Source organism: Eupeodes corollae, chromosome 1 (genome assembly GCF_945859685.1).
Source record: "Eupeodes corollae chromosome 1, idEupCoro1.1, whole genome shotgun sequence".
In the NCBI taxonomy this organism is placed as follows: domain Eukaryota; kingdom Metazoa; phylum Arthropoda; class Insecta; order Diptera; family Syrphidae; genus Eupeodes; species Eupeodes corollae.
In genome coordinates, this window is record NC_079147.1 from 209,482,173 (window position 1) to 209,505,815 (window position 23,643).

A 23,643-nucleotide genomic window follows, 5' to 3' on the forward strand; every position below is an offset into this window, starting at 1 on the left:
TAAAGCTGGCCATGTGAAAAACATGATTCCTCTAAATTGACACCACAAACGTTAAGTGTTTGCCATAGGGCCTTCTATAAAAACATCGCAAATAATAAACGCACAGGATATTGTAATCTTTTAAATTCAAATGGCATATCAGTTGGAATTATAAGGATATGCGGTATCAAACACACTTCTCGTTTTGATCTACCAGTTAAAATTGTAGCTTCAATCAAATCTGGCAATAACTTTTTCACTGTCAATCTGGTGCCATTACACAATTTTGGTGGATTAATGTTTCGCAATAATATAATCAAAGAACCGATTTTCAGATTCAAGTAGGTAATGGTGAGGATAAATAAATCCCTCATCTTGATTCATAACATTGATTTATAGGTCGTGACTACACCTGGTAGTTTCGCTTGATTTTGAAAATCAATAAATTATTGGCATTGATATGAATGTTTTTTGTGCGCTAAAATGGTGCGTTCTCTCAACCAATCATGATTTTCCTAATTCTGAAGAATATTCGGAAAAACTGTCGATTGGTATTTTGCCATCACCGATTTCTAACAATTGTTTTGATAACTCATGGGCAGTTGCATCATTATGTAGGAGAATTTCAATTTTCAATTTTCGTATATACCTCCAAAGATCTGATGACTTCAAACAGGCATTTATTTCATCAGTAGAAGTTGATCGAGGAATGACAGGCAATGTTTTACGAAAGTCCCCTGACAGCAATATTAGAGCACTACCAAAACGGCTGTTGATTACCGCGTAAATCTTCCATTGTTCGATTAAATGCTTCTATTGATTTTTTATTCGCCATTGTGCACTCACCCCATAAAAGAATTAACGTTTATCGCAGAACTTTTGCCATAGCAGAATTTCTCGAAATATTGCAAGTTGGAGTTTCAATCATCCGTACATTCAATGGCAATTTTAATGCAGAGTGTGCGGTCCGACGACCTTCTAATAATGTAGCAGCAATTCCCGAAGATGCAAGTGCCAATGCAATTTTCGCTAAAATCAATGGTAGAACGAAAGTAATTATTGTATTCGACTGTACAAATAAACGTATGTAAATCATTAGAATTGAACTCCTACTCACGTTGCAATTCACGATCAAAAAAATCATGTATCTCACGATTTGTTGCGGTTATACACAACTGTGCTAATGCTTTATTTACAATCGTTAGACACATATCTTCAATTATTATTACAGCTTCGTTGTCAATTTTCAAAATAAGCAACCAATCGGGATTTCTTTAAGTATTAGTACAAATTGTTTGTATATTGGAGTATGGAAAGAAGTTGATTTTACACCTTTTCAAGGATTTTTTTTTTTAATTTTCTGTACGTACAAACCTTCTCTGGACTTCCACGAATAATTCAAGACCAAAATCAGCCAAATCGTTAAAGGCATTGTTGAGTTATACAATTACAACGAAAAGTGGCATTGATTTTTATATATATAGATACGAACAGGTACAAGAAATTGTACGTAATACCTTTATAAATAGGTATAATGTGTAGGTATACGTTGAAAAAGTGATTCTAATAAAAAATCAGATACTCTTTCTGGCCCGTTTCTAAAACTTGTACTAAGTATTTATTCTTTTATATAGGCGAAGCAAGTAAATCATGTGTGAAACAACCTTATTCGTAAAAAATAATATTTTAAAATCACATATACAAAGTTATCAAAATATTACTTCTTGATAGACACTTTAAAATATATTGTTGATTAAATAGGTATATCATATCCGATACAGTTGCGCTACATGGGCGGCCATATCGTTGGTATTTACAATAATTTTAGTTATAAAGATACATAAATATGTACCAAATGCACTAATTTAGATATAAGCTAGGAATGTAATTACAATTTTTGTTAAAATAATGCGCTATTTCGGGCACAGTTAAAATATTTAAAAAAAAAAAACTATTTTAAGATTCAAAATTTCGCCCGAAAAATAAGTTTGTATTCAAAAATTTAAATGCCATTTTATAAATAAAAAAACATTTGATTTTTCATATTTTTTTTTTGAAAATCGTTAGAGCGGTTTTTTCTTTAATTAATTTTTTATATATAAAATTTTTTAATTTTGTTCTAAAAATATTTTTGTTACACAGTTGTTTAGAGATTTTTAATATACGCTATACGTTTGAATTTCGTTTTTGAGATATCGAATTTTGAAAAAATAAAATTCAATATTTTTTTAAAAATCCAAACAATAAAAAAATGCATTTTTGATAATCAAATATTGTTAAAGCAATATAAGAGCTTATTCAGAAAAATAAATTATTGAAATCGGTTTATAAGTTGCTAAGAAAATTAAAAAACAAAATAACGGTTGAGGGGTACCTTTCCTGAGCAATACAAAAATTTGTTTTTCTTATTAAAAGAAGCCAAGATAAAAAATAAAATTTTTTGAGAAAATTTAAAGAAAATCTATCGGTTTGTTTTTGAGAAAATTCGAATTTTCGTTTTTTGACCAAAAAAATTGTATTATGGCCACTGTTAGTTTTGATCTTAAAAAAAAACGAAAAAAACTCCTAACGCGAATCCGCTCAAAACCTTAACCTCCAAGTTTGAACTCAATCGACCCAATGGTTTAGGCTGTAGGAGCGTGGACAGACAGACAAAACCGAACGGACGGAATCGCGGGACCCACTTTTTAAGACTTCTCTACCATCGTAATATCATGTTTGATTAAAATCTCGAGTTCGAAATTTTGCACGAATGCAAAACTTGCCATATAGTTCCTATATGTCGCAAGTAAAAAAGCTATCTTAATTGTATACAAACATCTCAGTCACAAATGTAATGAAGATCTGTGTTATTTGAACCTTTTGGTTGGGTTTTAGCTACTAGTTCCGAACTAATAATGTTTATTACGCATTAAAATAAAATTAAAATGAATTGAAATGGTTATACAGACTTGAAACTTGACATCTTAAGACTGAGTATAGTATTTCAAAATAAAGTCCTTAGTGTAGTTTTAATAGTGCAATCAAATCATCCCAAAACATATTTAACTGACTCTTCCTAATAATTTGTTTCTTCTTTCAGAGTCAAAATGCAATTGGTCGCCATCGGAACTTCCCAAAGACATCGTTTTCTTGTGCAGGGCGTCCAGCTGGTTACTATGCCGACATCGAGACAGGTTGCCAAGTCTACCACATGTGCGATGGTCTAGGTCGTCAGTTCAGCTATTCATGCCCGAATACGACGTTATTTCAGCAACGGATGTTGATTTGTGATCATTGGTATATGGTGAATTGTTCCAAAGCGGAAATGGACTATGCAGCGAATTTATTGATTGGTGAGTACTCCTAAAAGTATGCAATACCTTTTTTATTCGATACAACCGACGAACGACATTTGAATTTTAAATTTTCCTTATATAAACTCTTCCAGGTCAACGAGATAAACCGTTTGTGCCCGATGGAGAGAATCATTTACGAACACCACGTCCAGATTTGCTCGATCGTCCCTATGCTCCAGATTATTCTGGAGAGTCCTTTAGGAATCAATTCAAAGTAAGTTTATCACTCTCAATGCTTATTTTTGTACGCTAATACTTTTCGTCTTTTTTTTCTAGCAACTTCCTGCAGTTCAAAATAGCATATCTGATTTCAACGAACGAAAAAACATCGACAAGACTTTCACTTTAAATCATCCCTCCCCAACTCCTACGCGCTGGAAGATCCCTCAACCAAGTCGAGAAATTCTACCACCAGCTCCTCCATCACCAACTTTGACAACCAGAAAACCACCAACTGTAGCCAGTCCCGCACCAAGGCCTCTAACCTCAACAAGGAACTATAATGCTGCAACTTCCACAACTCCAGCGTCAATTATTGTCAATCGAAATTTGGACACATCTGACGAACTTTTGGGAACTGCTCACAGTACACGATACAACACTTCTGGTGACAACTCAGCCGAAGATAAACACTCAAAGCAGTCGCCAACAAAGCCACCAGCTGTGAAGACGCCCTCCCGTATCTACGAGCCTCCCTTTTTATACCCAATTTACAACGAGAACGACACAGTACAACTAACCGAAGCTGTTCCACTCCAAAGCTCCACAGCGGCTCCGTTCACCATCAAAGTAACAACGACCACCAATACAACAACCCCGAGGCCAGCTACAAGGCCCACAACATTTGCTGGTAAACCATTTACTGTTGAATCAACAACCTTGACTGCGACATCATCAAAAATTACCCAATCCACGGATTCAGCTTTGGACTACAACATCCCTGCATCAGGTTCAAAAACTTTCCCACTTCCATCGCCCTTCACGCCACCAAAGACCACTGCTTCGAAAAATGTTGCTGCTCCATCTCGAGAGCTCCTTCCACCTCTGTCCGATATTGTGCTTCATGATACCGCTACAACTCAAGGCCCCCCAATCTATTTCGAATGGAAGATCCCTTCCAACGGCCTAGAACCGCCCAAATTCGAAGCTCCTATCGGGGTCGATGGTCGAGAAGAACAAGACGCTCCACTCTCATACACCTCAGACCAGGTGAAGTTACCCACTCCAACAACTGCCAAAACGACAACAGCCAACACCCAACAATACGCCAACAATCCATTCCTCTCGAATAAAACTCAACGTTCCATAGATTCGTCAACTTCCCGAACTCCAACATCAAGATCAATAAAAAACTTTCCACCATCACCAGGCACGGAAGAGAACAAAATCTCACCCACTCTCCCCACCGAACAGGACATCAACCAACTGAGAATGGACTTCTCGGTCCCAGACTACCTCTTCCCACTGGAGAACATCGGCCGGACAGGTTACGAGCACTCGGACACATTCAATTCGTTCCAACTGAAAATCCCTCAGAGAAGAGCTGACGTTGTAACGCCATCTACCGATCGATGGTATGGCGAAAATCCCAAATGCCCTCAATGCCATCCGAGCTTTGTAAAGCCTGGAACTTGTGAACCATGTTTAAGGAGATAGAAGTTCTCGTTGTTGTTGTTGTGATGTATTATTTGGAGAGAATGTTAATCTTAAGTTTAATAAAAATAAAAATCAAGAATAGATCTTAAAAAAATTGTAAATAATTTACGTAATGTTAAATCCGAAAGCATGAATCACACACAGATCCTCATAAGCGTGTTTTTAAACTTTCTAAGGAAAACAAAAACAAATGCACACATCGACTCATACCTCCATAAGTTCCCGAAAATCCTATAGCTCAAAAAGCTTTGTATTTATACACACAAAACAAATATTGCAGACAAAAATTAATTAACAAAATTATAGTTTTTTATTTTAATTTTATGTTTATATAATTTTTTGGTTTGTTGAAAATATACTCGATGTATTTTTAGTTCTTTGATGATTTTGAAAACTTTGAATTCAAATAAAAACAAATTGACCAAAATGACCAAAACGTTTTTTACATTTTCTATCTAGAGTTTAGACAAAAAACACATTTTAGTGCTCAAAAACGAAGAAGCACAGTTAAGTTTTATTTTTAACACATCACTTTTGAAAATGGGAGTTCTAGAACCAGAGTAATTACGCTATTCCAAACAACTTGACGTTCTACATTCTTTGGTAAATTATTATTTACTTTAAACTCCTCGATTTACACTAACGCGGCCGATAATTTGAAGAAACTGTGCTTTCAAATATTTTATAGGAAATTGTTTTTATAATGACCATAAAAACGGCTCTAGTCAAAAAATAATGCTTCAATTTTCTAAAATCGTACAATTTTATAGTAAAAAATTGCATATTTTTACAAAATGTAGCATATTTTTCTATTTACGAACCACTTTTCAACATGTGCATTCAATTGTAACCTTGACAAACATACGCTCATTAAATTAAAAATTCAATACAATTCCAGTTTATTGCTTGTTTCGTTTTGTGTGTCTGGAAGAGTGTTGAAAAATTCGCCATGTAGACCCAAAATGCTGTGTGCCACTAAACAGTTTCCCAAAAACACATTTATCTACAAATTTCCAAGATTCTAAAACGATCCCATCACTGTACTTATTTTGATGAACACTTCAATTCCCTTTGTTTGATTTGTTGCTTTTGCAGCACTTTATATTTTACAAAAATCAATTAATTCATATGTTAAGGAATAGCTCAGTACACGGCACGTTAGCCTCGCACAACGCTAGGACAAGGTTCAACTCCTCGTTAAACTATTACTTTTTATTATTTTAAATTTATTTTTATGGAAAAATATCTGAAAAATTGGAAAATTTTTTTTAAATGGACACAAAATCGTTAATAACTCAAAAACTACTCCACAGATTTTTTAAAATGCGGTATCCATGGAAAGGAAAATTCGTCCCGATTAATTTAAGTATATCAAATGTACGAATTTTCTTCAATTTTCCGAATTATAGGGTTTTTAGAGAAAAATTTACAAAACTTTACAAAATGAAGCATGGCTTTTCCATTTTCCAACTTATTTCAAAATTGTATATTTTATTTTAATTTAGACAAATGTACGCTCATTTTGACATATCAACGATTTTCCTACGTTAACCAAAAGCTTGGGAAAATTCAATTAAAAATAAATCAACGGAAAATTTTCCAAAATTCTAGTCTCTTGGTCGTTCAAATGTTTTGTTGGCAAATCGGACTCTTACAAAAGTGATAGTCTGTTCGATTCCTGGTCGCGGCAACATTTTTTTTTAACTTGTCAAAATTAATACTTATAGGGAAGTTTCTGAAAAATTTGAAAAAAATTTTTCTTTCAATGGCCACAAGAACCTTTATAATTCGGAAAATACTGAAGGGATTTTTTAAAATAAGGTTTCCATGGAAAGGCAAATTTGTTTTGATATATTTAAATGTATGAAATTTACAACTTTACTTCAATTTCAACACGTGAAGGACTTTCTAAAAGAAAAATTAGCAAAGTTCTGGAAAATGAAGCATGGCTTTTTCAATTTCAAATCAATTCTAAAAAATTATATTTTACTATAATCTTGACAGTCATTTTCCTCAGTTAACCCGAAGTTTGAAAAAAGTGATTTAAAAAAAATTCAAACGGACATTTTTAAAAAATTCCAATCTCTTGGTCCTTCAAATTTGTGTTCTCAAATTGTGTTGAAATAATGGATATAATTTTAACAAATTAAATGTCAAATTAAAGGGAACTTCAAATAAGATAAAATTGGAGTGCTAAAAATATGTGAAAACAAATTATAAAGGTAACACATTTTAACTGTTAGTAAAATAAATTTTTTGACATAATTTATTCCCGAACATCAGGTAACTTGGCCATAAATTGAATCCAAAATTTCCAAAATTCACACCAAGAGACTCTCATCATAATTTTATAGTTTAACAGTCGTTTTTGGAGCTGCAGAATATTTTTAAGTGGAATGAAAAATTAATAAGACGAACATTTATAAGCATTTTACAACTGAACAAGTTTGAAAAAAAAAAAACAAAACAAAATTATTGTGTAATGCATTTTTAAGAAAAAAATCTTTATTTTTGTTTGTTATTAATTTAAAACAGTTAAGAATGATTTTCCTTTTTTGTTGTTGTTTGTGTAATGCATGCAAATAAATGACCATAGTGGAGATTAAATACTTTTTTCTTTAACTTTTTTTCACTTAATCATATTTAGGTATAATTATTTTGTTGTTATGTATAATGAATGCATGATAAACTAAATAATATTATTTACAACATAGGACAATTTAAATATTTGTTTTTTTTTTGTTTTGTTTTGTTTATAAAGGTTTTTGAAAATTCTCATCCATTTGAAAGAAACAAATTACGTATGGAAGCTCTAAGAAAATGGGTTTTCATTGAAAATATAAAAAACGAAAATTATGAATGTAAATTTTTTAAACAATAAGAAACTACAAAAGAAAACTTAAAAACTAATATGAGTAGAAATTATCAAGCACAGTTCTTCATGTATTTATTTATACTTTAAAAAGTATTTTAGAATTAAATGTTGTATGTATGTCGTATATTGTACTGGCAAACAAAATAAACAAATCAAAGCGAATAAAAATAAATTAAAAGTTAAGTTTTTTTAGTTTAGATTTTAAATTAACAACAAATTAAATTTAAATAAAATAAAATATTTTAAAATTAAGGCACTTTGCTTTTTCTTCGTTTCAATAGCTTACGGGTATACATCAATTTTCAATTACTTCTAGCCATAGATTTTGTTCTTATTTTTCAAAAATGCGTTTGTGATTTGTATTGTTTAAATAATTTTATAATTTTTTTTTGTTTTTCTACACAACATATTTTACTCAAACATTTTTTTTTCATTTTCATTATTTTTAATTTTAAACATAATTTTTTTGACTAGTATTTAAACAGCACATTAAAGAGCAGTGATCAATAAAGACCCGCATTTGTTGGTGCTGATGAAGATGATTATAAATTTGGTTCAAAATGATAGACACTTGGATACCAAACAGAACCATCTGATTGTGGACAACTTGCTTCAAGATGAGTAGTGGTAGTAGTTGTGGCATTCGAAGGACGTTTTGTATTTGCAGTTGATAAGTGGAAGCATGATGAATTTCTTAGTGGAAGAAGTGGTTGAGCGCGTAGGATTATCCTGTGAGGACAGCGAAGATCGACTTCACAAATAACAGCTGCTCGATGAAGGCAGTTGAAATAACGATTAGTCAAGTATCCATCGAGGAAAATCTGAAAGGGCAAAGGAGTTAGATTTCTAAAAACAAAAAGTTTTTAATTCAAATTTACTTCATAACCACCGATATTACCAAAATTGTGAACATTCCACTTAATAAAAAGTGAATTTTCACCCAATTCTTGAACCGTATCAATCGTCACTGGATAACTCAAGTCTTTTGATGGCCGTTTCCATCCTCCGGTAGGTGGTGGACACGGAAGCCTGGCAAATCTTTGCGACTGGCATTTGTTTCTGCGTAAACAGTCCATAGTCTTAAGGTCGAAGAGTATCGATTCAATGAATTGACTCTGCAACAAAGAAGATTCAGGAAATGTAAAAAAAGAACATGTCTCAGAGAGATTAAGGTACCATTTCTTGGTTTTGTGATATCTTTGCAGTGTCTGGCTCTGAAGATTTTATAGAGTTCTTATCTTCATTATTGTTGTCAAACTCTGGACAATCAGTGCCAACATCGAGTTTGGTTATGATGGAGCTTGAAGAGTTGGATGTTTGGAGCAAATTTTCATTCGATTTGTCTAATTTTAATGTTTTAAGAAGTTTTTCGTCTGATAGTTCTTGAAAATCATCATCATTTTGAGCTGTTGAAAACTGAGCTGAAGGAGATTTTAAATTTTCCAACGTTACTATGTTCACTTGAACTCCCTGAGAGGGACGAGTTTGGTCATTGTCCTCCTTCTGAATGAGTCTTAGGTCGTGATGAGATTTCTTCAAAAACGGGATATTCGAATTTTTGCTATAATAGTCTTCTGACTCTGGGTTTGCTGTCATTGTCGAAGATAGATTCAGCTGATCTGTTGACTCAGAACGTGCTTCTTCAGGAAATTGTCGAAATTGATCTCTCGGAGGTGTTATATCTTCAATTTCCATTGGGTGTATTTGACTGAAGTTCGCTTCATCATTGTCTTTTTGAACTTCAACTTCTGCTTTATCTTCAATTTTCAATGAGTGCAATTGACTGAAGTTCTCTCCGTCATCGTTTTCTTGAACTTCAACTTCTGGTTTCTCTTCAATTTCCAATGAGTTCAACTGACTGGAGTTCTTTGCATTGTCTTCTTCAACTTGCGGTTTATAAAAATTTAAATCCGGATCCCAATTCAATTCTTCGTCTGTTCTTATCAAATTCATATCAACTGGGATAAGTCTTTGTGGTATAGATGAAGTTTCTTCAATATCTCGTTCGGGTGGTTCCAACATAACCAAATTATTAACGGTACTTATGTAATCTTGATCTATTGCTTCTTTGAATAACAAATGATCAATTTCTGAAGACTTTAATTCGGGCGATTGGGAATCGTAGGAAATACCTTGAAGTTGTGGTGTTGCTAGAGTAGATGATTTTGGTGGTGGTGGTGGTTGTGGTAGACCATTAAATGGTTCATCAAGATGTATGTCAATATTTTTCGAAGCATAGGGACCCAAGTGAAGTTTTTCTTCTCTCATCGTTTGCAAAACATCAAATATATTCTTCAAAAGTGGAACCACATTATCATCCATACTTGGCCGAGGTGTTATACTAGTTCCCACAGAATAGAAAGGTTCATTAAAATTTGGTGTCGATATTTTTAATTCAGGTCTTCCCGAGTCTCTAAAATCTCCAAAATCTCCATTATTATTTGAACCAATTGGTTCATCAGTTAGACTATTTTGTTCTATCTCATTTAGAGTGTTTGAAATTTGATGAGAATTTGTTCCTATTTCACTTGATTTTACGACTGTACGGGCCGAAGTTTCTAACTCTTGGTTTTCAATTTCATCATTTTTACAACTTTCGATTGAACCCTTCTGTTCACTAGGATATTCATATGCCGGTTTGGCCTTTAAATCAAGCATAATTTGTTGAGAACAACAAGCTTCATCTGTGGCTTCTTTTCCTTCAATCAATTTCCTAAGCGCTCTCATTGAATCTTCGACTTCACTCTTATCGCCTACAGCTCCATAGCGCTGACACCAAAATTTGTGGCATGATCCATTTTCTTCTTCTTTTTCTTCACAAAAACATTCATAGGACCCTTGCAGATTTGCAAGTGCATTCGTCGAAAAAAACAATTTTACTGCTTCCGAATGTAAGTTACTAAATCCGTCTTCTGAAACATTTGAACAAAGAAACGAACCTTTCCGAGTTAAATGATAAATGTTCCCCAAAGAAAAATGTTCCTTGTTTGCATTTTTGCCAATTTTAGCGTCGTCGTTGTCGTCGTAAATTGCATCATACTTGTCTTTGGCTTGGTATGTTTGTCTTTGTCCAGCTGGTTGTTGTCTTGGGCCGGCAGGTGCTTCAATATTTGGTTCGTTGCTTAAATTTGTGTGATCTCGGTAACGATCATTTTGGGATGCTCTTGATCGATCTGAAAAATAAAAATAAGATATGCTTAAAAGTCTTCTTAGTGCGGTTACGAAAAAAAAAAATAGAACAATTTTTAAAACTATTAGTCATTTTTCTTTATTTCAGGAAGATCTTCATACATATCAGTTCCATAAAGTTCTATATGTCTACTCTCAGCCACATCTCGACAAGGACAAATATCAAATTGAGGTAGGCAACGACAATGTGCCCGAGTGACATCGGATTCTGGATTGCGTTTATTATAACACTGACAAATTCTAACTTGAAGATAGCTCAAACTATCTTCATTCTTCTCTTTCCACGGGCAAACACAACAATTGCAATTCCTAGGACAAACTATTTGTTTATTCAAGTCATAAACAGGACAGTTTCCGCAACTGCAATTGACACACAACCTAAGATCTTTTTGCTGTGGCATGGGAAGTTCTTGATTCAAAACTACAATACTACCTAAGGAGCCATCCCTTTCAGCTAAGTCTTTTCTAGAATCCATCAATTCTATATCGGGTTCGGGGAGGATTTCTTCCATCGAGTCTTGTTTCTCCGACATTGTTGTGTCGTCAGAGAAATTTAAAAGCTTCGGGAATCCGATGGGAGCTTCACTTAAACGCCCATCAGGTACTGATATCGAGGCTGTTCTGATAGGTTCTTCATCACTAAGCGAATGTTCCAGAAAATTTACAATCGTTGTTCTACTTTCGGCTTCACCTGACACCGATTTATCTCTTTGATATATATCCGTAGAACATTCAAGACAATTTTCCGGGATAGGACCTTGGGTAACCTGCGCTTCTTCAATTTTTTCACCTGATATCGAGGCTGTTCTGATAGGTTCTTCATCACTAAGCGAATGTTCTAGAAAATTTCCAATCGTTGTTCTACTTTCGGCATTACCTGACACAGACTTATCTTTTTGATCTATATCCGTAGAACATTCAAGACAATTTTCCGGGATAGGATCTTGGGTAACCTGCGCTTCTTCAATTTTTGGTTGAATATATAAAGTAATCGGAACAGTAATAACAACTGGATCAACAGTAATTCTTCTAAAGTCGAATCCATCAGAATGCAATTTGTTTTTCGTTTGACTCTCGGGAACTGGATGAGCAATAGCTAAGTTCTCCTCTGGAACATTTAAGCCAGTTAAGGCACTTCGAAATTTCAACATGCTTTCTCGCATGGCCCTTTCAAATGTTGTCATCAAGTTTTCTGTAGTTTCAACAACATTTTGAAGAACTAGCTTAAAATAATTGTGGATCAACTATAATTGTCATTTTAAGGATGGAACTTTGAAACTTACTTGAGGACATTAGGATAGCTGAACGATTTGTATCATCTGGAACATCGTAAAATACGTCAGAATCAGATGAGTTCATTTGGTTTGAAGGCTTACAATTCGAATTTCCACAATTACATTTTTGAGTGTTTGGGGTGGATTCCATTGTGTAAGATTTTGAAGACAAAATAATTTTTTTAAAAAAATAAAAAAAATCGTAAAAATTATAAGACCGATCAGAAATAGACACAACAGAGATTTATAAAGAAATAAAATATGATTACGAGAAAATTTGTCAAAACTTTTTTTCAAAAGATTTCCAAAAAAATTTCAAAGTGTTAAGTATTTATTTTATAATAAATTGTTTTCACTTTGAATTGGAAACTGCCAAACAAGGGCCGATGACGCGACGTAGCCCAAAAATGAACTATTGGTCTTTAGACATTATATTGTGGAATGGTTACGAGTTGTTAACGGGTATATCTTTATAAGGTTTCGGTGGATAGTTTATTCGCAATAGCAATTGAAAACCCTAAGTGCCATCTTCCAAACAGTAATATGTGGTTTATGAAGCACCCAACGATTGACCACGCACTGAAATAAGCCAAGTCCATAAGATTTGAATCCTAAAACCTCAAAAGTATCGGTAGAATCCCAAAAGGTTATAATTTATTTGCTCAACCAGAAATTAAAACAACGAGTAATTTGCATATTTATTTGAGAGTTTTAAAAACAAAAATTATGAACCAGAGTAGACAAATTTGGATTTAAAATTTGAAACTTTTTTATTTTAATCATAAACCAAAATTTATTTTTTCAAATATTTTTATTGAGAAGTTAAGCTTGGTTTTCTTGAGACTGGATGAAATATTGTGCATCGAAATTCTGATTCCATTTTCTTGCAATGTATTTGAAGAAGTCTTGAATTCAGTTTTTCCTCCAAAATTTTTAAAAGCTGATGATTGCAAATATACGAGTATTAATATATAAGTTTAAGAAATAGGTGAATAAAATATTAAGGTTTAAAGAAATAATCGAGCATAAATCAGTAGTAGGCATACAATCAAACTTTTGAGTATTAGGGTATTTGATTATACGCCTATTGCCGATTTTTACTCTCGGCTCTATTAGAAAACAGATACATAACCTACCGGAACTTCATATGGATGATAGATCTCCTCTAGTTTAGTTAAAAAGCTCATAGCCGTAACAACTTCTTCATAGCTGAACACAATTTGTTGGTCCTCAATATCACTCCCATAAAATGCTACTTGAACCATGGTTTCAAAATCTTTTCGAAATTTGTGATCATTTTCAAAACGTTGCCGAAGATAATTTTTTATCTTGTTTACATTTTCCGTTTTGCAAATAGAATTTTGAGCTGAGGAAGAAAGACCTTCAATCAAAGACTCTGAAGAATTGAGATTTTCGAAAGGTTCTTCCTTGTTAGTACTTTCAACATCATTTTCTGTTTGTGTACCTTCACTAGTTGTTGACGTTAGAAAATTTGTTACGTTTATGAACATTTCAGATTCATTTTCAACTTGAGGATCAGACCAATGTGCGTTCGATAATGAAGATATGAATTCGTCACTTATTGGCTCAAAGAAGATATCTGATTTGGATTCTTCCTCAATTACTGAGTAAAAACTCACAACAGACAGTAAACTGGGTTTCTTCAAAGGCCAATTTGGATCTGTGGGGCTTAATTCTTCATTCTCAACTTTTTTCATATTGGATATGACCTTCCAGATCTCTGATCGAAGACTTTTGGAAAAACGTTTTTTAAAACCTGCTCTTGGGATCTTGTAAGATTTGAATTTTCGTTGTTTTTCATGTGAGGAAAGTTTACGGAGCGATGAAGGTACTTCTGATATGACTTTAACCTCGTTTTTATCAATATTAATCCGATTTTCTTCACAAAACATTGGATTGACAACATACATTTGTTTTTTTTTAGGTCTCTGGCAAATATGTTCACTTGAAGAATCAGTTGAGTACTGTTCTTTTGGAACTTCATCTTTGGGACATTTCCTTAATTGACTTACCTCAGATTTGTTTGCCAAAATACTTTCAGCTAGCTTTTTGACATCATTGGCAACATTCTGAAATTGAATATGGGACGGAATTCTTCTAGCGCTACCCTAAAATACAAGCATCACTCAAAACTATCAAACAATACGAAAAAACACAGAAAACTAATACTAACCTTCATATTTCCCAAGACTGTTCCCAAATTCTTTGTAGCAGTCTTCAAGTCAACAGGTTCTTCAATCTTTATCCTCTTCACTGGGCTTCCATTGAGTTCCTGAGCCAGACTCACTGCTCCACTAAAACTGGCCGACATTTGACAGTCAACTCTCTGTCTGTAGTAAGATCCACACATGAGTTTCTCCACACGCTTTTCCAGCATATCGCACATTTCCTCCTTAGTGCGAACTTCATCGCTCAGGCATCGAATCTTATCAAGATCTTCCTTCCTTAGTTGATGTAGGCTTACCACTTGTTGTTCAAGAGTGCAAACTTCTTCTTTTAGCTCTGAGTTTGTGACCTGGATTTGAAGAAGTTCCTTTTGCAACTTTTCAAGTTGCACTTGGAAGCAGTCTATCTCGTTGCGATAGTGCATGTCTTGTTCACAGTTTATGCGCCTTATGTAGCCAAGTTCATCTTTTAGATTCTTGTTTTGAGTCTTCTCTCGGTCGAGGGCATCTTTGATGGGTCCATCAAATTGTTGGACAAGTTTCTCGTATTTCTCCTTCAATCTATGGTACTCTTCGGTGATAAGTCCGCGTTCCTGCAAGGTCTTGCGTTGATCACGGGTCACTTTCTGTAGGCACATTCTCAGCTCCCGTTCGACATCTTCTAATTGACAGATCTTCTCGTTGGCAACTCTTGCATCGTCCTGCAGACAGTCCTCTAGTTGCTTGATCTTCTTTTGAAGACTCTCTTCTTTGGACTTTGACGCCATTAACCGATCATTGTAGCTCTTCTCTAAGTCCTCCCAGCAACCATCAGCACAAGCCAAGGCTTCAGAATGCCGTGAGTTCAGATCATTGATTTGACGTTTTAAGATTCTGATTTCTCCTCGAAGGTTTGCTATCTCCCTCCTCAAGATATCTTCAGCATCTAGAGAATCGCAACTATTATCCATTCTTCCAATTCCATCATGGCGGGTAACTTCAGGCTCGGAAACCTCCCGTTCGATGCAATTACCCATTTTATCGTTTGCTAAGCAGAAGGCGTTGAAAAGTGCTAAAGCAGGTAAAACACTATGAAGGAATTCGAAATTATCCTTAAACCTACACCGGTCCTCTTCGAGATGACACACTTGGGTCTGTACGGCCGAAAGGTCGTCTCGCAAAATAGCACTCTCGCTGCGGCAGTCTTTCAATTTATTTTGTAGCGCTTCTCTGGACATTTCCAGCTCAATATTGCGTTGGCTCAAAATCTCCAGCTCGACTTCAAGCCTTTGCAGGCGAAGTCGTGTGTCGTTTTCAGCCTCTTCGAATTCACACTTCTCCTCTTCGATCTCAGAATTCTCCACTTCCAAAAAGTCAACACGATCCTGCAGCTCCTTGACGAGATTTTCTAAAATAATCTCTCGCTGCAGACGATCCGCTAGACGTTTGGCCTGTATGTCACCACTGCTTTCATAGATCAGAAGCTTACCCTCAAGCACCTCCAGGCGTTCCTTGTAGTACTGAATGCGTTTCTGATCGGAAAAGTTTGGCGAAAGGCTTTGTGAGCTCGTCACAGGTACTTTGGCGTAAGCGGATTTTTTGGCACACTCCTCGAACTGTTCACGGATTCTGTTCAGCTTTTGGGCTTCGGTACTTTCCGAGTTGGAGAAGTCTTCTGGCTCGGTCTGAGTGTACACTGATGTTTCACTCAAGTCACCCTCAAAGACTCCGCTCTCAGTCAAACTTGTCGTATGCCAAGCTCGCAGCTTTCGTTGTGGGGATTCGTTGGGTGTCGAAACTGCACTGCTATACGGCAGGACGGTAGCAACTATTCTGCCTTGTGATGTGGGGCTTGATTTTGGTTTCTGAAGTTGAAGGGTAGGTGAGATGTCTGATGAACGGGATGATGAACTATAGTCCGATACTCGAGATTTGATCTTTAAAATACACACACAAAAAAAATGAAGATAAATTGTAAGAATTTTGACAAAATTATACGTTTATAAGCTTCGAAGAAGCTTGAAATTTATTCTGAATGTAATACTGAATTTGTTTTATGTTTGTTTGATTGATTGAAAAGACGTACGTATTCTAGGCTTGATGATTCTTCGCTTGAAGGCAGTGAATCGTGACCATGAGACATTGCGTCTAGATTTTGAACAAAAGCCAAAACTTGTTGGAGGCACATTTTGTCTTCTTCGTCGATGTTTGGCTTTTTGAGTATTTGACTTAAGCGTCGACGCAAATCCTCATTTGTCATGTGGTCCAATAACTGATGGGAGAAAGAAGAGGGAATGATAATTATTGCGAAAATGCTTTGGATGAAAATGTAAAAGGTTAAAAACTCATATTGTGAAACATATTCATTGAAATCGAGTCTTAAAGTTCGTTACATTTAGGGTTTTCAACAATAAGGTCTTGATTTTTAGTGCAAGACCGAAGTAAACACTACAAAATTAAAAATAACTTACATTCAAATCACACGGTGATATAACATTTATCCTATCATCAATATGATGATGGCTATGTGGTGATGTTACTCCAGAATCTGAACGATCTGTGAAAATAATCGCTTCATCCGATTCCTTTCCACCAACATTATTCCAGACATTTTTACTGTTTGGTGTGGTATTGCTCTGAAGCGACCACTAAAAATAAAAAGAAAATTAAATTGTTAAAAAAAAAAAACATTACAATACAAGAAAACTATACTTAATATTAATATTAATAAGATACAAATTCACGATAAATTTAGAATATCCTCATTAAATTTTTTTTAAATTTATTTTTTAGAACTTCGAGACTTGAGACTTCTTTAATTGAAAAAATGTTATTGCTTAAAAGTTGTAGAAACAAAAGCTTGCTTAAAACTGGTCGCAAAGGTTGTGTTCCTTTCAGTCAAGTCAGGTTTTGGAGATATTGCTTTTTAAAATTAAAAAAAAACGCCATATACAGTGATAAACACGAAATGAGTGTAGGTACAAAACTAAAGAAATATTGAAAAATATTAAAAACTATGGTTTATTTAAAAAAAGAAGAAACAAAACTGTTTACAAAAAGGTATTTAGTAATAAGGAACTTAACTTTTCCTAACGTGGACAAAAATTAACTTAGTTCTTATTTTAATTTTTATAAAACAACAGTTATTTTCGTGTTCTTAGCTAAAGTCGTTTTGAGGCTAAATTCTAAATTTTATGAAGTAGTTAACTTTTTTGTAATATGTAATACTTGATTGTTTTTCAAATCTATATAAATATTTAAATTTAAAGTACGTTATCAAATATTCTCACATAAATCTTTAGCAAACGATGAAACGATGAAATTCAAAACGGTTTCAGAGTAATTCTTGTTTTTGTAACGAATCTATCCTCTAAAAAAGCTATAAGTTAAATTTTTTTAAATATAATATAACAAATATGAAAAGTAATGTTGAAAACGGGTATTTCAAAATTAGAGCACTTTGAACAGTTTAAGATCGAAGTTCGGATTCAATATCAGCACTAAAAATTAGTTCAAGCATTCCGATTAAAATGAAGATTTATAACTAATAAGAATTTTCAGAAACTAAGTAAAATTCTTAAATGATTTAAACTTGGCCTTGGAAGTTCGAATATGTACAAGAAAGACGTGTAGATGGCTGCATTATCCCAACACACGCGAATTTGTTTAAATTTAATTTTTAGTAATTGGAGTTTAAAGGAAACCATTTCTGTTCTATGTTTACAGAAATATATTTACTGTAATAAAATTTAAAAATAGCACCAGCAGTTGAAATGGTGCTAATGCGATTTAATTGACGAGTTTTATTGGCAGTTTTTAAAATGGTTTTGTTGGTAACTTTTTGTAATGCAAATTAATTTAAAGATTTGTAATTCCAACAAATTAAAGCTTACTTAGCAGAAGCTTAAACCAAGCCATATAATATTTCCATAAAAGTAGCAAATGCTTTTTTGGATTTTACCAATTTAATTGTAAAGATAATTTATTGAAATTAATTTAAGTTAAAAAAGGTTTCACTCATAAATATAAAATTATGCTATCAATTAAGGTTAAGAAGTAAAGTCTTGAAATCTTTATCAATACAAGGGGTTTGGTTTCTAAAAATACTATTAAAAATTTCAGGCGTCGAAGTTTAACCAAACTGATCAAGATTAAGAGTTTATTTATTGAAATTTAATTTCAAGAAAAGTTAATTTTGAAACAACATTTATCATTTTAAATTGAATTACAAAAAATTGTCATAAAATATCTCAAACCAATCATACGTGGTGAATTTTATCACTTCCGTTTAGCCTAGCTACTTCTGTTTCAGGTCGTTTTTGTTAACTTTTTAATCCGAGGCTTTAATTTTTTCCCTTTGAAATATTACTTATTTCAATCGATCCAAAAGAGAGGGGTTACTGAAAAACTCATAGTTCGATTGTTCAACTTTGATATTTGAGAAAACATATAGAGTGTGAGAAACAATGTTCACTTAAAGTGATCACTCATCATTAACAACTTATAAAAAAGAGGAATTAATGAAACTGTTTTGTTTAAGAAATAATGCAAAACGTTTCGAGTAATCAAAAGTACTTTGAACTTTTGTCTTACATCAATTTTGCATGCTTATTAAAACCTAACTTAAACACATATTCCGTCATCGCACCTTAGTTAATACATAAAACACCTCAACAAATATCTATTATTATTATGTTAATATGTGGTTATTTTTAATGTTTAATAACAACAAATCACCAGTGCGTTACCAAAACGAGCTGTCCATCGAATAGTGTCTAAAATTGTTAAAACTAGCTAGTGTAGTAAAACTCATCTTCTCTTGCACACAAATTAAAAAATAAACAAAACAAAAATAAAATACTTTCCAAAAAGTTAGACCTACATTATAATTAAAAGAAACAAAACCAATATTTCCACTTTCACTGTTTTGTTTTTCTTTTTTTTTGTTATCAAAAATAAATATAAAATATAAACAAAAATGAAGAAGAAAAGAGGAAACCACAAATCAAAAGAAATACAACAAGTATTCATATACATATAGCTAATTATAATAAAATAAAAGATATGAAATGTACTTTTAGTTTGTGTCTTTTATAATTTTCTAGCAACACCACATAAACGAATAGCATATCTACCAATATACCATATCTAAGTTGTTAAATGGTTCACCTACATTGATTCTGGGAATTCACTTTAATTCAATGAAAACGAACTGAAGTAGATAATAATAAAAAAAATAATAGTAAGTTTATTTCTACATATAAATCATAAGTATAACTAATTGATAATTATTTATCAATCTGTTTGCGGTGCGGGAGTTATTCGTGCGCAGTTTAAAGCTCAAACTTAAAGTTGCAGAAACAATTAACTTAATTACTACTTGGAGCATGAATTCCAATATGTTTTTTTTTCTGTCCGAGTTCCGAGATCAACTTGAATGGAAAAAAATTATTCTTGGAGTTTGATTAGTCATCAGGGCAATCTGTTTTATTTTGTATTTCTATCAATTCAGGGGGAGGAAAAAAAAACACACCTATGAGAACCGTTTGGCAATATGAGAAAGCTAACTTGGGCGGTCTCAATGAGTTCTTCAGGAACTTTAACTGGTCACTATGCTTCCTCGATAGTGACGTGGCCTCCAGTGCAGATATGATTACAAACTTGATTATTTGTGGAATGAGAAATTTTATCCCCAATAGGGTAAAATCTATCAAACCCAAAGAAAACTCATGGTTTGATTCCAGCTGTAAAGCGGTTATTAAGACCAAAAATGTAAGTTTCCGGAATTACAAAGCCAACCCAACTTAGGAAAACCGGAATAAGTTCAAACAAGCTAGAAAGACCTGTAACGGACATATACGACACATTAAATTTTTGCATGATCAGAAATTACGGCAAAAAATACTACAATGTCCCAATGGTAGTAAAAATTTCTGGTCATTTATTAAAAATGTGCGCAACACTACGTCATTGACAGTTCCTACGCTCGTTTACAATGACACTCCCTACGTAAGGGCGATTGATAAAGCCAATTTGCTTGCAGCACAGTTTGCTGTTAATTAGATGCTACCAATGAGTGACATGACTCCGCCTGTACTTGAAAGCGTAAACGATTCTATGGGACGGATCTTCTTTCGCACTCGTTCAGTTACTAGAGTACTTAAAAATCTTGACATTTACAAATCCGCTGGCCCGGATAGTATCCCCGCTATTGTTCTGAAGAGGTGTTCTTTAATGCTGGCAAAACCACTGAGTAAGCTTTTCCATCTGTCCTACGCTACAGGTCTCTTTCCGAGTGGATAGAAAACTGCTTTTGTCCAGCCTGTCCCTAAAAAAGGCGAATCCTCCTCACCATCTAACTATCGTCCAATTGCACTTACGTCCCTTCTTTCCAAGGTCATGGAAACACTGATAAATTTTCAGCTTAAGAAATATCTTGAAGAACGGAAGCTTCTTAATGACCGGCAGTATGGCTTTCGTTGCAATAGATCCACTGGTGATCTCATGGTTTATCTCACCGAACAGTGAAAAAAATCTTTACAACGTTTTGGAGAAAGTAAGGTTATTGCACTTGATATTTCAAAAGCATTTGATAAAGTTTGGCATCTTGCTCTCTTCAATCATGTGTGCTTTTGGTATTGGCGAATCTCTTCTTCGTTGGATTCGAAATTTTCTTTCGAATAGTTCAATACAAGTTATTTTGGACGGATTCAAGTCTGAAACCCATAAAAAAAGGTGTGCCCCAGGGCTCCGTTTTGTCTCCGACCCTTCTCCTAATTTTTATAAATGATCTCCTGTCTGCACTTCTAATCGAATACATTGTTTCGCTGGCGATAGGCACCGGATGGGATCGAACCCAAGACCTCTCGCATGACAGTCCAACACATTAACTATCATGATACGGGTACTATGAAGATACTGCCAAGTTTATAATTTACCTTATCAATATTGAAGATCGAGTTTTAATAAGAGGTTTTAAATTATGTAGGTCTCCAAGTCTTAAGACTGTTAGGCTTTTTCGATCGGAATATTCAACAAATTGACACGGGTAATGTGATGTTTGCTACATACAGCAATAAGTTATTGCTTTATTACAGAAAGCCAACAGTGAGCAGAATAGTTTCAATAATTTCAGGAACTCTCCAGCTATAGCATTTTTTTTCACTATAAGCCGTTGAAGTGAAATTGTAGTCGAATATAACTTAGACACTCTTCAAATTAAACAGAGCTGAGAATTATTTGTGAAAAGTAGCCGTTGAATTTAGGTTTTAGTTCATTTCTAGCCTCGGGCCTAAAATATGAATATGCCCCATTCTTCTTAAACTTTTTCCTAAAATGTTTACAAAAAATCCTCAAAAATACTAAGCATTTAATTTTGACTTAAATACCTTGAGAACAAAAATAAGAAACTGACATAAAAGATGTATCTTCTTATAAAAATATTGTTATAAATATTTTGGAAGATTTAAAGACAGTTTGTTTCTGACACAAATTAAAGTTCCACCAAAAATATTATTTTAATAATTTGGTTTTCGAACTCACCTCTATAGAAACCAAACTTTAACTAGAATTTTTGATTGCATACAAAACTGACTTTTTATCGGACACGAATAGAAAGTTAACAGTATGGGTCGCATCTGATCCTCTTAATATAAAAACTGTTTTGACGTACATAAGTCAATTTGAAAAAAGAAACAAATTATCAAAAAAAACTCAGTCAAATTACAGGGTGCATTTGGGATTAAACTCTTAACAATTTGAGCTTTATATCAAGGAGTTAAAACTACAGAGCGAAAAAGTCCAAAAGAAACATTTTTAAGTTAGATCGTTTGCATAGAAATACTATCAATCTTAACCCTTTGCTTTCTAGTGGTTTCTTAGTGAAATCAAAAAGTGAAGTTTAAGTTAAAAGTTGTTTGATATTGTCCTTAAGGTTTTATGACGAAACCAAGTGTGTTTTAATAAATTATTAATAACATCTCCCGGTTCATTAAATGGTTCAAATAAAGTTTTTTAAATCAAATAAAATACTCTTATGTTTTTATGTTTTTATGCATATTTAAACAAACGTTTGAATCTGTCACTTTTTAGTATTTTCTTGCAATTTTGTACATTAATCAATCAAGTAAGCTGCATGCTTCTCTTGAACCAGATTAACGCAAGCTTTTGTACCTTCATATAAGAATTATTAAAGTTTGTTCAATATTTATAACCTTCCGATTTTTTTTCAATAAATGCGAAAAAACATTATTGCTCTTTGTTTTGACAAACAGCATTGTCTGTATACATTAAGGACTGAATACACTTCCATAGCATTATTTGTGTCGAGGGTGTTATGCACATTATTTTCGTACTACAGGTAAAAAATGTAAATCTTTACGTAAATCTAACAATACGGACATTAAACTCCTATATTCAATTTACAATAACTTCCATAACATAAAAGACTATTTTAACAATAATATACTTCTATGTCTTTTTTTCCTTTGTTTACGATAGCTATTGAAAAATTATAACTCCATTCAATTGGAACTTGTATTTCTTGGGTTTTTGATTGACACTTCGAACCAATCCCACGCTAATTTTATTCGATCATAACAACTAACTTATCCACCATTTGACATGTTTATCTTTTTTATATGGTCCCCATTTCAAAGGGCCTTAATTCCGACTCTATTTTTATTAAGCTAAAAATTCACTTTCTATTTCGAAACAGTTTAATAAAATTAACATAACAAAAAATAAAATAATAAAAATACAAAAACAAATGCAAATCCGTTGCACCTCCTGTTGCATGTTTTGTTTAGTTTATAGATTTTGTTTGCATAATTTTTTATAAAAATTACATATGCGTTTTCAGATCTTTTTATATAGGCATATAAAGTTTTTGTTTAAATAAATTACAATTAAGAGCTATAACTCAGGTGTTTTGTGATTCATCCCACCAATTAGAATGTATAATAGTTTTGGAAGAGGTTTGTAAGTGGTGGACTAGAATAAAATAGATGATTGTAACATAGACTTAGACACATATAGGGGGCGCCTGCGTGATTGTTATCTAGAATTTTAATCACTTCAATTTATGATCAACTTTGAATTAAGTAAATCTTGAGTTGGAGCTTTAAATAAGGTTAGCTCAGTATGAAACATGTGATACTTGTGAACGT

The 23,643-nt window shown here is 33.4% G+C and overlaps 3 protein-coding genes across 6 annotated transcripts in view; 1 reads left to right on the forward strand and 2 right to left on the reverse strand.

The window, feature by feature from the left end:
• LOC129943061 (mucin-2) overlaps window positions 1-5,368 on the forward strand; it is a 72,754-nt gene extending 67,386 nt beyond the window's left edge. The window contains exons 3-5 of the mRNA XM_056052276.1: window positions 3,062-3,314; window positions 3,410-3,531; window positions 3,594-5,368. Coding sequence (XP_055908251.1) covers window positions 3,062-3,314; window positions 3,410-3,531; window positions 3,594-4,973 — 1,755 coding nt within the window. The 3' untranslated portion in view covers window positions 4,974-5,368. The remainder of the gene's footprint in view (window positions 1-3,061; window positions 3,315-3,409; window positions 3,532-3,593) is intronic.
• Window positions 5,369-7,445: 2,077 nt separating this feature from the next.
• LOC129943066 (uncharacterized) lies at window positions 7,446-9,018 on the reverse strand. The gene is made up of 2 exons (XM_056052281.1): window positions 8,727-9,018; window positions 7,446-8,669 (listed from the first exon to the last, which is right to left on the reverse strand). The coding sequence occupies exons 1-2, from the start codon at window positions 8,922-8,924 to the stop codon at window positions 8,391-8,393; spliced, it is 477 nt and encodes a 158-aa protein (XP_055908256.1). The 5' UTR covers window positions 8,925-9,018; the 3' UTR covers window positions 7,446-8,390.
• A 1,806-nt stretch (window positions 9,019-10,824) lies between these two features.
• LOC129943060 (restin homolog) overlaps window positions 10,825-23,643 on the reverse strand; it is a 240,161-nt gene continuing 227,342 nt past the window's right edge. For 3 of the 4 annotated variants that reach the window (XM_056052273.1, XM_056052275.1, XM_056052272.1), the window contains 5 exons: window positions 16,948-17,124; window positions 16,563-16,748; window positions 14,506-16,413; window positions 14,345-14,440; window positions 10,825-11,021 (listed from right to left, as the gene is read on the reverse strand). In XM_056052273.1, the coding sequence (XP_055908248.1) occupies window positions 10,971-11,021; window positions 14,345-14,440; window positions 14,506-16,413; window positions 16,563-16,748; window positions 16,948-17,124 (2,418 nt within the window). In that variant the 3' untranslated portion in view covers window positions 10,825-10,970. The remainder of the gene's footprint in view (window positions 11,022-14,344; window positions 14,441-14,505; window positions 16,414-16,562; window positions 16,749-16,947; window positions 17,125-23,643) is intronic. The other variant, XM_056052274.1, reaches the window with a different exon arrangement.